General features: G+C 36.6%; 1 protein-coding gene across 2 annotated transcripts in view; it reads left to right on the top strand.

Moving 5' to 3' along the window:
- The window catches only part of Mapk14 (mitogen-activated protein kinase 14), a 71,968-nt gene that overhangs the window by 33,746 nt on the left and 26,077 nt on the right, over positions 1 to 12,145 (top strand). For both annotated transcript variants that reach the window (XM_005318767.5, XM_005318766.4), the window contains exon 3: positions 1,586 to 1,644. In XM_005318767.5, the coding sequence (XP_005318824.1) occupies positions 1,586 to 1,644 (59 nt within the window). The remainder of the gene's footprint in view (positions 1 to 1,585; positions 1,645 to 12,145) is intronic.

Genomic DNA, 12,145 nt, shown 5'->3' with positions numbered 1-12,145 from the left:
AAAACCAAATTCATTACCAAATATTAATGTTAAAATATGGTATATAGAAATAATAAATACAGCGCATACAAATATTATTGAATAAGAAGGACATGAAAAATAAGTAGATGTTAAGTAGAAAGGTAGGAAATATAAATTTATGCACAGTATAATCCCAATTTAACTTATGCACATCAGAAGAATCAAAGAAAATATCACAAAGTGTTAAGGATTGTTATAATGGCTTACCATTATAGGCAGTTTTGGTTTTTTTGCATGTAATTGTGTGGTGAAGGGTCTGAAAAGTGACTCTGTGTCTTTCCTTTGGAACAATTTGCATAGACTTAAAAATCGATCCTTAAATTCCAAGGACCTCCTCACCTCTTCCCCTTCATGTTTAGGTTGTATGACTGCATTTGTTTTTAAAAGTTGATATTTGGGGTTGGGGTTGTGGCTCAGTGGTGTAGCATTTACCTAGCACTTGTGAGGCCCTGGGTTCAATCCTCAGCACCACATAAAGGTAAATAAATAAAAGTGTTTTTTTTTTTTTTAAGTTGATATTTGGATGAGTGAAGTAGCATCCTACTTAGTATTATTTTTCATGATAGTGTTAAAAATAAGAATTTTATTTTTTTATGACAGTGTTTTGAGTATTTTGTCTGGTTTTCATGAGGGTTGTTTAGCTTTTGTTCATTTTTATCTAGACAGCCTTAAAACTGGCTGGGCACATTACAAATAAATTATGGTATTTCTTGTTTTTAGTGTCTAATTTTGTTGAAATGAACAGTCTGGATTTTCAGTGGAACTGGTGAAACTCGGGGGTACTGTATGTGATTAAATCAGTATTATAAATCTATGATCAGAAAAATCTGCTCAAAGACATGTGTTACTGAGTATTGCATAGCTCCTTGCTTTATCCTTGTATAAAGATAGTCTTTTCCTTTTTCATTTTAAAATTATTTCATCTCAATATCAGATAATAATTAAGAAATTTATCTTAGATTATTAGAATAATATCAACAGTATACTGAGATAATACTTTTTTAAAATGTTGGTTTTGTAGGCCATAATTCATGAAATATGTTTTAAAAAACAGAATACTATGATAATAACTGGAAGAGCATGAATTTTTTCCTGTTTGTTTGTTCATTAGACTTAATACATACATAAGGCAGGAATCCTAAATCCTGTTGCCTTCAGAGAAGCTACTGACTTATGTGACCAAATTTTTAAAAATCAAGACTTTAGATAACAAAATAGGGGCTGGGGATGTGGCTCAAGTGGTAGCGCGCTCGCCTGGCATGTGTGTAGCCGGGGTTTGATCCTCAGCATCACATACAAACAAAGATGTTGTGTCCGCCAAAAACTAAAAAATAAATATTAAAAAAAAAATTCTCATTCTCTCTCTCTCTCTCTCTCTCTCTCTCTAAAAAAATAGATAATAAAATAGAATAGACAGTTGGAATTATTAAGTATATGATGCTGTGATTTTGTTAATTTAGGTGACTAGATTTGGAATTTATCCAATGTAAAACAATTTAAGACCTGATGGGTATTATAAATTCAATATTTATTTACTGTACAATATTTATGTTCTTTTAAATAGGTGATTGGTCTATTGGATGTGTTTACACCTGCAAGATCTCTGGAGGAATTTAATGATGTGTGAGTATATCTTTTGCATTTGCCTTCCTCAGCTGGAGGAGGATTAGCAACCTGTATCTGTTCCTGAATCATTTAGTAGTTATACAGGACTTCAACAGATTCTTCATTCCTATTATCCGGGGTTTTGGGGTAGATACAGAAGATGCATATTTATGTGTGGCACATTTTAGTGTTTTCATCATTTCAGGTTTTTGTATCCCATTTGGAGAGTCCTTACAAAAGTTCCAATGGAGAAGAGGGTAGAGGGGGTTTCCCTTGTGACTTTTCCTCTCAAATTGCCTGTCCTAACTTTCAGAGGTACTCTTCAAGAAATGTAATGGAGGGCTGGGGATGTGGCTCAAGCGGTAGTGCGCTCACCCGGCATGCATGCAGCCCGGGTTCGATCCTCAGCACCACATACAAAACAAAGATGTTGTATCCGCCGATAACTAAAATATAAATATTAAAATTCTCAAAAAAAAAAAAAAAAGAAATGTAATGGAGCCTAGTTCCATATAAGCTTTTTGCTCTTTTATCCCATGTGCATGGGGAAATAATACTAGAACTACATGCTGATCTTTGAGGTGTTAAGATTTTTGCACCAGGACAAGGGCATACCCTACAAGTTGAGAAAGATTTCTCCCAATTTTGTGACTATTGTTTTAACCTGGGATCCCCTAGAACATAGAGCTTGAAAGTTTGAGGAACCACGAGGGGAAGGCTAGGTAAAATGAAATAGGGAAGAAGAGAAAGGTGCTACAAGAATACGTTAATGATTTGGTCCACTTGGGCAACTGGGCTGGAAACTGCCAGCATCTGAGAAGCTATACATACTGTATCTCAGATGGGGAGTATTCATGTACTGGCTCCTGATCCCATTGTCCAGGTGTGCTCATGAGTGCAAGACACATCCAAGCAGATGTTCCCATGCGTGTACGAACCCTCTGCTAGTGTTGTTCTCTCCAGTATCTGAATTACCTACCTTGCCTCTCCCCAGTTCATAGATGTCATAAGAGAGACAGAACACCTTTAATACAGAGTTACACATTTGCTTCTTTTGAAATTTTGACATTCCTAAGTGGAAAGGATGATTATTGTAAAAGCCAAAACAGAATTGTAGATCATGACTGCTTTTCCTTAACCCATGTTAGCTTTCTGTCACTAAAACAGAATGCCTGATTAACTTATAAAGAGAAAAGGTTTATTTTGGCTCATGGTTTTAGTAGTTATGATTCATGGTCAGGAGAACCCATTGCTTTTAGGCATCTGGTGGTCATTCCTCTAGATGGCAGTGGTGGGGAGTATATGTCAGAGCAAAAGTGCTCATCTCAAGGCTAGAAAGCAGAAGAGGAAGGGACTGGGGTCCCACAGTTTCCTTCAAGGGCATGTTCCAGTAACCTAAAGACCTCCCACTAACCCCCATCTCTTAAAGGTTGTACTGTTTCCTAATAGTGCCACCCTGGGGTCCAAGCCTTTAACACTTGGGCCTTTTGGGGCCATTTAATATCCAAACTATAGTACTTCCCATTGCTGCCAGTGCAGAACCTAACCTTTTCTCCTCAGTCTTATTCTGTGCTGTGTATAAACACCATTTGATCCTTTCCCACAAAACAAATTGGGGAATATGCTTGAGCTCATAAGTTCTTTCTATGGAAATTGTGGGGAAAAAGAAATGAAGAAGATGAAATGGTAGAAGGAGGAAAGGTAGCTAAAAATAATTTCCCCTTCATTAGAATTTACTTGGGGGGCTTGGGCTGTAGCTCAGTGGTAGAGTGCCTGCCTAGCATGCATGAGGCACTGGGTTTGATCCTCAGCACCACATAAAAATAAACAAACAAAATAAAGGTCTTCTGTCCATCTACAACTACAATTTTTTTTTTTTTAAATACTTGAACATGGTATGATGAGGAGAGGACAGAGCAGAATTTGGTCCACTCACAAGACTCCTTAGCTACATTAACCTTGAATCTGCTGATGTAAGTTTAAGAAACAAGCAAAGGAAAAAATAGGCAATAATAAGCTGTGTTTCTTGCAGTCCTCTTTGGCACCATAATGGAGGCTTCCAAATATTACTGGATGCTACCCAGAGGCATGTGTGACACAAATTGTTGAGACCTGCTGCTGGCTATGCTTGGAAAAGAGAATGTTGCAAAATAATGTTTTTCGATGTTCTAACATGGTAGTAAAGCAACATGTTTGTGAGTTACTTTGGAAAACATTTGAGTTAGGTCTGAGCTCTATCCCAAATTTTAAATTTAATAAAGATGTATTTATTTGACCAAATAAAGAAAACATGATTTGCTGGCTTGGGCAAATATTGAAGTTTGGCTTAATTAGGTATTCTGGAAATGGATTATAACACCTTTGGCTTCTTCATCCGAATGAGGGCTCCCAACTACATTAAAGTTGTATTGATTCATATATCCATCCATTCATTCAACAAGCATCATAACTGCTGAGTTGGCATCAGCTTTTTTCACGCAACTCTAGCAACAACTAAGTTCATCTCTTGGAAGTAAATCTCAGTACTACTTGTTGGTTACTGATTATAGTGCAAAATACCTAGCAGTTGGTGGGAACAGGCTCAGAACTCTGGGTGAAAACAGTTGGTGAAACATTCAGAATATTTTTGTATCCAAGTTACCGATTGGCTGTATGACCTTGGAAAGTTACTTTACCTCTTTAGGCCCCATTGACTTCCCTGTGAAATAGTAAAAAATGAGGCAGTTGATTCCTGATCCCAGAAAACCTCTGAAAATAGAATGATGAGTCTAATAGAATGTATATATAATATACATTTATATATGATATACATGTATATATAATGTATATATAATAGAATGTATAATAGAATGAGTATATAGAATAGTAATAATAGAATGATGAGCTTGCTGTTAAGAAATGTCTTATTTACATTTTGTGATGATTTTCTGAAAAAAAAAGTGCTTTTCTAAGATTGTAGCTATTTCAGTGTTTTCTGGAGTTGTTTTAGAATTTTTTTTGGTTTGTTCAGTATTTGTTGTTGTCTTGTTTCTGGTGGTGCTAGAGATCAAACCCAGGGCCTCACACATGCTAGGCAAGTGCTCTACCACTGGTCCAGGCCCTTGATGCCCCCAAAGTCATTTTAGAATATGTGTAAGAGACTAAACAACTTTATTTACAATTGTAGGCTTTGCAAATTGAACTATCTTCAAGGCTAAACAAATAACATAAATGAGGCTCAGTGTTATATAACTGTGAGTGGTGGAGTTTGTGGTAAAATATATCTATACCTCCTAAAAGCATTCAAATTCACATTAAAACAAAACAAATAAAACCCACTCTTCTGGCCAAACCAAACACATTGAAGACTAGAGCATTCTGCACACTGCCAGATTTACAGCAGACTGTAATTTTGAACATGGATTTTCTGTACTAATTAGCAAATCTCTAATTACTTTTCAGATGTATGGTTCACTTTTAATCATGTGTTTTGTGTATTTGTGCCTTTATGTTTCCGTTAACACTTTTCATTTTATCACACAATTTAAATTTTTACCAAGTTTTAAATTTCTAGGTTAAGATGTACCCTGAATACTTCATTTGTAAGACTACCTTTGAGAAAGGAACAATAGGTAGTGAGTTTTGTTCATTAGGAACAATGTACAGTTACTCAATCTAATAAGTGAAGATAGTGTTTGGAAAATGCGGAGTTAAAAGATGAGACAAGTGCTCTTGACTGCTATATGGTATGGTTGTATAGGTGGCAAATTTATATAAAGATATATCTAGATTTTTTTAAATGATTGCAAATCATTGAATGGCTCTTGAATGGCAATATTTGTCAGGAGGCTACAAATACATATATGTGCCTATTTGTGCTATAAATATTTAGTTGTCAGTAGATATGTAAAAGTTTTAAATAGCCAGTATTCAGACCTATGCTCAGTATTAAGTTACAACTTTTCCCAATAATAGTATTGCCACCCCCACCCTTTTTTCTTCTTTAATGCAGTACTGGGGATCAAACCAGGGCCTTCACTGTTCTGTAGAACTGTTTCTTCTTACAAAACTAAAACTCTATACTTGTTAACTCCCACGGTTCTAGGAGTTCTTTATATATTTTAAATATTAACCCCTTCCCAGATATATGAGTTGGCAAATATTTTTTCTTATTCTGTAGGTCACATTTTCACTTTGTTAATTGTATCCTTGATAAGCAAAATTTTTAAAACTTGATACAGTCCCACTTGTTGATTTTTACCGTATTTTTGGTGCCATATTCAATAAATCATATGCAAAAACAACTACAATAGAAACAAAACCAAGGGCCTTGAGCATGCTAGGCACTTGCTGTACCACTGAGCTACATCCCCTTGCCTCTTCCTACTATAGTGGTTTTCTGATCAAGCAGTGGAAAGCTTTGAGACTATTTATGGAAACTGTTCTCTCAGATTTCAGAAAAACTGTTGTCATAGGTTAGTGAAAATTAGTCTTCTGCCACTTTTCCCGTTTTGCACCTTCCCATTCCAGGGAATTTCTTACATTGAATTCTTTATCTCTGCTTCATTCTCTAAGAGCGAAATGGAATGAGTGGGGTCTTGGATGCTGCGATCTTGAGAAAATCTACAACAGCCCACTCAGCAGCCTTGGTTGTAGTAAATGCTGGTAGGGCTCATGATCCCCCAGCTCAGCCTCCCACCTACTAAAAATGATTGTTCAACTAATAAGTTAGTCTTTCATTTCAATATAAATGGAATTGGTAAAGGGAATTCTAGATTTACATTTTATTGATTGTATTCAATAAATATTTGAACATCCACCTTATGCTAGTCATAGTATTAATCTCTGAGGAATACAACAATCCTGATCATTGAGTTGAGGCCCTTCACGGAAGAGAAGAACAATTTAAAAGATAGAACGAAATACAGTGTGGTAAGTTCAAAGAGGTCCTGCTTGATTTGATCCTGTGCATCCTCATCTAGTCTCATGTAACCTTCTTTCTGTCCTCTCTCCATTCTGATCTCTTTGGCTTCTTTTTCTTCCTTGGATACAGACAACCACATTCCCAATGGGACCTCAGTGCTGGTTTCTAACCATGACCTGCAACACTTTTTCTCACATACCTACATGACTGGCTCCTTCATTTCCTTCAGGACCTTACTCAAGGATCTTTTCCTCAGAAGCTTTTTCCTTTTTTTTTTTTTTTTTTTGACCCCTGCTGTCACTGTCTACTTCTTGCCCTGCTTTGTTCCTTTTTTTTTTTTTTGGATACTATGGATTGAACCCAGGGTTGCTTAACCACTGAGCCACATCCTTAGCCCTTTTTGAATTTTATTTAGAGAAAGGGTCTCACTGAGTTGCTTAGGGCCTCATTAAGTTGCTGAGGCTGGCTTTGAACTTGCGATACTCCTGCCTCAGCCTCGCTAGCTGTTGGGATTACAGGCATGGGCTATGTCGCCCAGCTCCTACTTTGTTCTTAGCAAATTTTACCATCATGTATTTATTCTTGTCTGTCTCCTTCCTCTGCTTGTAAACTCAATTTATTTTCTTCTTTGCTAAATTGTTACTACTTAGAACAATAACAGGCACTCGAGTGTTGTTGGCTGAGCAGATGAATGTAAGAATTGCCATAATCGGGCAGTTACGGAGTGCTATTGGAACTCATAGTATGGCCATCTCCCCACATGGGGTGTCTTCAGGGAGCTTTGGCAAAAAAAAAAAAAAAAAAAATGCATACCCTGAGTTTGAAGGTGAAATGGGAATTGGAGAGGTAGGGGAAAAATGCAAGTTCAGCCAGTGGCCAAGAGAGACCCTTGGGCAAAGATGGTATCTATGACTGATAGGAAAAGAGTTGGATACGCAAAAGATAAAGCTGGAATGGGGAAGGACTAGGTCATTTGGGGCTTCATACCCTAAGCCTTAGTAAGGAGGTTGTCCAGAGAAGACATCAAAGGGCAGTAAGCATTGAGGGTGGGATTGAGAAAAAGGATGAAAGCTCTTACTTTTCTGTGGTATGACTTAGTTAAAATCTTCTCTCTCCTCCCCACACAACACACTCCATAATGGAAGAAAGGACTTAATTTTAGCAGAGGTAGTTTTTCTCTTAGATCCTTATTAACATAGTAGAAATCTTTTTGGATGAATATACCAGTTAAAAATCTGAAATTAATTTAAAAGTTTTCCTGGAACTAAAATTAATATAATGATGTTCTTCGCTATTAATATCTGATTTCAATTTTCTTTGAATTCTTGACATTACATCTGTGTTCTTTGTTCCAAAGCATGGTCTTATGCAAGTGAGTGAACTTTTAAAAAAGTATCTTTGGATGTGCAGTTCTATAATACTGCTTTATTTTTTTCAATAGCATTTTATGTTTTACAGAGGATTTGCAGGTGATTTTTCTCATCTGGCCCAACAACCCCTGTGAAGTAGATATCATCTCTAATTTCAGCTGAGGAAACTGAGGTTGAGAGAGATGAGCCTAATTGTATACTAATACATATAAAATTGCAACAGATCTGGATCTATTGGCTCTAAATTCTCACCACATTTTTCTTGATCCAAGGCTGTGATTATCATTTGAAAGTCTACTAACCTTCTTGAGTAACTACTGTGTTAGATTCTATGTAAAATGCTAAAACCAAAGACCGTCTCTGTCATCCAGTGGCTCGAGGACTTATTAAAGAGAAGTAGTATGAATGCTTAACCTAAATAACTAAAGGATCAAGTCAAATCTGTAATATTCTAAACAACATAAAGGGAACTCATAATGTTAGAGAAGCTTAGTTATGGGGATGGCTGTAAAGAAGGTAATGTGTTTGAAGAAACACAAAGATAAAGCTAGGATGTGGAGGTTGAAATTTATTTCAGAGAGAGGATGAATGAAATGTATAAAGTGTACAGAGAGGAGGTTTGTATGGAATGAAGAGTGTTAACAAAATAGATAACCATTGAACACAATACCTTTACTTTCTTTTTTTTTTAATGTGGTGCTGAGGATTGAACCCAGGGCCTTGCACATGCTAGACGAATACTCTACCACTGAACCACAACCTCAGGCCCCCCCTTTTTAAAATATTTATTTCTTATTTGTAGTTGGACCCAATATCTTTATTTTATTTATTTTTATGTGGTGCTGAGGATTGAACCCAGGGCTTCGCACATGCTAGGCTTAAGCCACAATCCCAGCCCTTGCAGTTTTTATTTCTTATCAGAGAGGGCTCTTGAACTGCTTATGGTTAGTGACTCACATTTGAAATCTAAATAAATTCTTTAAGATGTATAATCCATTCAGTCTTGGAAGTGTAGTTCAGTGGTAGAGTGATTGCCTAGCATGTGCAAGGTTCTAGGTCCAATCCCCAGTACTGAGACAAGGAAGGAAGGAAATACCATTCAGTTTTAACTCATATGATTCGTAAAATGCCACCCTTTTCTCTAAAAAAGGTAAAGAAGCTTCAAGGCCTAGCTTAAGGTTTGAGTCCTTCAAAATGTTTGTCTAATTTACTCCTTCCTCAGTCCATGTTGGGATCTTCTCCTGTGTATTCTCTGACACCTGATGTCCCCTTTATAGTTCGAAACATGCTGTTGTGACTGTATTTATATATGCATTCCTCTCAAATTCTTCATCTGTCTTTTCCACTGCTGCATTCCCAGTGCCCAACAATATGGAGTGATTGAATGAATGACCTTGTGCTGGGTGACAATTTGGTTGTCTGATAGCATGCTCAGTACTAGGTTTCTTGTATTTATCCTCTACTATAGAACACTGAGTCTAGTCGACGTCAGTAATGTAGAGGGCACTGTTAAGTAATTGTTGCTTCAAGTGAGAATAGTGTTGTGAAATAAGCTTGTTAAGTTGCTCTCTTGGCTCCTGGATAGTTCTTCCACCCCTTACACATTAGAACAATCTGGTCTGCTTAACAGATAAGATCTTGGGCATGCATATTTTAATAAAATATGTCCTTGCCTTATCTTACTAGTGGCGCTGAATGACTTGTCCTGAGTCATTCAGTTGTGTAGTAATTGAGTGCCTACTGTCTATCTTTCAGATGTTGTTCTAGGTACTTTAGGTATTGTACAGAAAAAAACAAAACCATATCCTACTCAAACATTGTACAGGGAAATAATAATTAGCATGTGAAAAAAAGAAATTTTAGATATATTAGCAAGCAATAATGGTATAGCAAAAAAAGAAAAAGAGGAGTATGAAGACAGGGAAAGAGATGCTATTTTAGATAGAGGGGTAAGGATGGGCCTCATTGAAAAGATGAATTTTGAGCAAAAATTGGAAGAACTAAAGGAATTAGATCTGAAGATATCTAGGGGACAAGCATTCTAAGCAGAAGAAACTGTCATTGCAGAGGTCCTGTGACAGAACGCTGCATTCTTTATTGGAACTAGAGCAAGAAGTCTGTGTGGAGCTGATTAAGAGCATCAGAGAGAAGTGGATGAAGTCAGAGAGATGACTGGGGGCCAAGTGCTGGAGGATCTAAAGGCTTTGTGGGCCATTGAAAGGATTTGGGTATTTTACTCTGAGTGCAGTAGAGAGCCTTTGAGGAAAGGAGTGACATGATCTGAGGTTTTTAAAGAAGCACCCTGCCTCCTGTGCTGAGAATAGACTGGACTGAGTCCCAAATATCTGGATGAGTCTCAGAAGCATGTGGTTACAAATTGTCAGTATTATTTTAAATACTCATTTAAAGATAGAAGAAATGCTCTGTGCCCTTATAATTGTTTTGAATAGGGCTGATTTTCCTGGTAGAGATACTGATCTATAGATATAGAAGAGATTTTCTTCTACATAGGTTCTTTCTAATCGTAAAGGGGGAGATCTTGACAAACAGGTGTTATCCAAGAGTGCTTGGTAAGTAAGGCCATGGAATGGGGCACATCTGGAGTACTGAAAACACTTATTACAGGGTTCTGCCTCCTCGACGGTACAGTACTCATAAGACTCATTTTGAGAAATGTGATTTATGCTCTTCATACTTTGATTAAATTTGAAGGAGACCATCTTCACAAGTGAGAAACAAGATTTATATCAGACCATAAAATCATCTTCTCAGTCTTTGGCCTAACAAAGACTGGTTTAATTCCTTTTTAAAGATGGGAGAACACAGCTTTCCAAGTGTACTCAAGTCAGGCCTTCTTTAATTTATTTTAGGAATTTGATTTTTGGGAATTAGATTTTTAGGAAAGTGAAAATATTAGGCATGTCTTCACTAAAATGTAATTAAATCTACTTTCCCGAAACAAATACAATTGAAATTATGTGACTCTCCATTAATGTCCTCTTGAAATTTACTTTTTTTTTTTTTTTTTTTTAAGTGGTGCTGTGGATTAAACCCAGGCCTTACACATGCTAGACAAGTGCTGTACTACTGAGTCACATTGTTAGCCTGGAATTGACTTTAAAAATGTGACCATCTACATTTCCTCTCCATATGTCTCTCATAAACAGTAACTGTGCATGATGCTTGCTTTTGTCCTCTGTTACAAGATTTATTTTGAAAATCTTCCTAATGGGAGTTGAAATTTGAGAACTGATGTTCATGAATTGGATTTTGGATCTCATGGAAATAATACGTAGGGATTAGGTTGATTCCTATAAGACTTCTGACATAAATAATGCTTTTCAGTTGATTTCATTGTAGCCTATTAGCAATGCTTGATAGTTATTACCATATAGGCTGAAAAATTTTATGTACTTATATAATGGTTTGACAGTCTTACCCTTGTTCTGGAAATTTTAGTGATAAAACATGGTCTCTAATGGGGAAGGGGTTGAGAGAAATTACAGAATGGTAGAATATTGTAACTAAAGTCGGGTGGTTATAAGACTGAAATTGGATTCTACCTTTCTCAGCCTGAGCCTTGAAATTTTCTTTTCTTTCCCCCTTTTCCTTTTGGTCCTGGGGATTTAACCCAGAGGAGCTCTACCAGTGAGCTGTACCACCAGCCCTTTTTGTTTTTATTTTAAGACAGGGTTTCATGAAGTTGAGACTGGCCTCAAACTTGTGATGCCACAGAGCCTGGCCTGGCCTGAGCCTTGGATTTCATCATAACTGATATTATGGTTATGGCAACTTTTATCCCAGGTTTTTAAGGAAAGTCCTAATTTGAGAACACTAACCAGGCCTGGGAGTTTAGCTAAGTAGTAGAGCACTTGTCTCCATGCACAAGGCCTGAGTTCAATCCCCAGTAGTAGAAGCACAAAAAAATTATTCATAGAATTCTCTTCTTTATCAGATTATGTGCCAATTTGAGGTTTAAAAATATATTGGTGACTAGGATAGGATATTGCTATATTCTTGCCAGATTTTTTCTTCCTTAGTTGAAGATTACTTTCATAATAAATATTAAGAATTATTAAGGAAATTATCTGAAGAAAATGATTCCCTGTTTTTGTGACATCTATAAGACTTTTAAAAGTAACTTTTTCTTGGTGTAAATTCTGGGTCTGCTGGAAAACTTTGGAGGCAATATGTACTGGGATTGAGATCATGTTCTCTGGGGTCAGACAGTTTGGACTCAACTCCT

The sequence above is a fragment of the Ictidomys tridecemlineatus genome, chromosome 8, assembly GCF_052094955.1.
Source record: "Ictidomys tridecemlineatus isolate mIctTri1 chromosome 8, mIctTri1.hap1, whole genome shotgun sequence".
In the NCBI taxonomy this organism is placed as follows: domain Eukaryota; kingdom Metazoa; phylum Chordata; class Mammalia; order Rodentia; family Sciuridae; genus Ictidomys; species Ictidomys tridecemlineatus.
Note: the sequence above shows the minus strand (reverse complement) of the source record. Positions and strands in the feature narration are given on the sequence as shown.